Source organism: Gossypium raimondii, chromosome 5 (assembly GCF_025698545.1).
Source record: "Gossypium raimondii isolate GPD5lz chromosome 5, ASM2569854v1, whole genome shotgun sequence".
Lineage (NCBI taxonomy): Eukaryota > Viridiplantae > Streptophyta > Magnoliopsida > Malvales > Malvaceae > Gossypium > Gossypium raimondii.
The window spans coordinates 43,564,383-43,566,525 of record NC_068569.1 but is presented as its reverse complement, the minus strand read 5'-3'; the positions used below and the strand labels follow the sequence as shown (position 1 = coordinate 43,566,525).

The following is a 2,143-nucleotide window of genomic DNA, read 5'->3' as shown; positions in this document are numbered from 1 at the left end:
CCAATTTTTTTAATTGGGTTGAACAGTGTAACGAAATGATAGTTTAGTATATCAAAGTGAGACAAACAAAACACTTACGTACCAAAGTAAGAAAAGGGGTATAGTCCATGTGACAAAGTGAGCATTAAACCTTTTATATTTTTTTATTATGTTCTTTTCAGTTTTTTAGAATTAAGACTAAATTGACCAAATGTGTAAACATTGAGAACTAAACCTTTTGAAATTGGTTTAAATGTTGAGAGTTAAATGTGTCATTATACTAATTAAATGAGAAGTAACCAAAATATTCAATGTTAATAACGTTGGTGTCGAAAATGAAAATATTTAAAGATCGATGACTAAAATAGAAACAAGTTATATTTAAATGACCAACAGTGTAAAATTACTCTTAATGGAATAATCCAATTCAAAATCAATGGCTTGAAGGTCATACCGATTTGACCTCCATTTCGACTTTTAATTCATTGAATCCAGCAATGCCGGAGCTAACCTAAGCAATGGCTCTAGTGTGCTCGGATGAAACTTCCTAGCAAAGAGGAAGCACATTGAGGTTGTATGACCATTATAAGTACAATTAAATCCTTTCCTAACTTGATTCAACAATGCCATTGATACATCTTTTCTCACATATTGTTTGGGGTGTGGACCGCCTTTAGACCAATCAACCCAAGTAATACTCCGATTTGAGTTGACCTCCGGTGACATTATGTTGACAAGAGTTGGCACGTAATGTTCATCGACGTAACATGGAGGAATGCAATGGTTTCTAAAGATGGGATAGTACTTTTCATCGGATAATATTTCGACGGCAAGATTTCGATTAACCTCGAACCATTGCGACCCTTTACGCCAATTGGCTAATGACACCGTCGGCCACATCCGCTTGTTGTAACGGCCACGGCCGGTTACCCTCGGATCATCAAAGGAACCGATGAAGCTTTGCCTGGATTTGATAAGGTAGTTGTAAACTGTGGTGAAGTTGAATAGCGGGATGCATGCTTCCGAGAGTAGCACAAATCTTTGGTTGGCACAATCAAGCAACGCATTGGCTAACAGCCGCCTCTCCGCATCCACCATTGATGCAGTTCCCCAATGGACAGGCTGCAAAAGAGAGTTGAATTTACTTATGAATATAGCACAAATCTGCATTATATATATACATTTATGTTCCTCACCTTGCTTGGTATCTTGCGCTTGTAGAACACTGAGGTTGTTGGTGGCTCGTCAATGAATTCAGGGGATGTATGGATGTAAATGGAATAAAGGCCTTCATGTCCCATGAAGAACTTTTCCCATAGAGGTGCTAAAGGCAGTGATCCCCGGCTTAAAAACATGAAGGCCACCTTTGGGGTTGGATTGCATGAGGTTTCGAGGATACTCGCGGCACGACGCATCAGCTCTCGATCGTCCGTCACCGAATGCGGTCGCGTGTCATTGTCGTTGGGGACTGGCGGAGTTTTCGGTTCTGAAGAAGAGTTGAAGGGTGGGTGGGGAGGGGATGAAAGGAAAGCAAAGTTACATAAAATGTAGGAATATGGAGAGGTCGTCAATGGCGAAGAAAACCTGTTGAGTCGAGGGTAGCAAGAAGAAGAGCCTTCTGAGACTAGCAACTTCAACGTGAAAGACCCAAGAATAACCACAAAAGAAGCCATTGAAAAGAGAAACAATGAAGTTATGGTAATATGAAACTGCTTGACCATTTTAAAATGAAAATTAGGTTGATTTAAACTGATTTGGAGGAGAAAATATAGAGAAAAGGAGGGTGGGAAAGGTCAAGGTTTATAGCAATTTGTTGAAAATATAAGTGGAGCGTTACCAGGTAAAAATGGTAGATGCGCGCATGAAATGACCCACTGGTTCATGTTTACCCACACTCCACCCAAAACTGAGAACAACCATGAATCCCATGTGTTAAGAGGCAAGATTTTAGTTTTCCTATTCCGGGTTTAGCGATTCGGACGATCATCTTAATAATTACGGTAAATTCTAAGAATACTCATCAAACTATTCACTTGATTCTATTTTTATAACTCAATTATTAATTTTTTTGATTTAGTCTTTTAACTTTTTGAAATTAACCGTTAATCCATTTTTTCTTGGCCTAATAATAAATTTAGTCCTCCAATGTTTATACATTCTATTA

General features: G+C 38.6%; 1 protein-coding gene across 1 annotated transcript; it reads right to left on the bottom strand.

Moving 5' to 3' along the window:
- Positions 1-339: 339 nt before the first annotated feature.
- LOC105766152 (hypothetical protein) lies at positions 340-1,652 on the bottom strand. Its single transcript, XM_012585501.2, has 2 exons — positions 1,176-1,652; positions 340-1,101 (listed from the first exon to the last, which is right to left on the bottom strand). The coding sequence occupies exons 1-2, from the start codon at positions 1,650-1,652 to the stop codon at positions 457-459; spliced, it is 1,122 nt and encodes a 373-aa protein (XP_012440955.2). The 3' UTR covers positions 340-456.
- Positions 1,653-2,143: the final 491 nt, after the last annotated feature.

Bases quoted from the DNA above. Each gene is read 5' to 3' on its own strand.
- LOC105766152 (XM_012585501.2), bottom strand. From the start codon at position 1,652: ATGGCTTCTTTTGTGGTTATTCTTGGGTCTTTCACGTTGAAGTTGCTA. The intron at 1,102-1,175 runs GTGAGGAACATA...TCTCTTTTGCAG, and splicing joins AGCGCAAGATACCAAGCAAG to CCTGTCCATTGGGGAACTGC.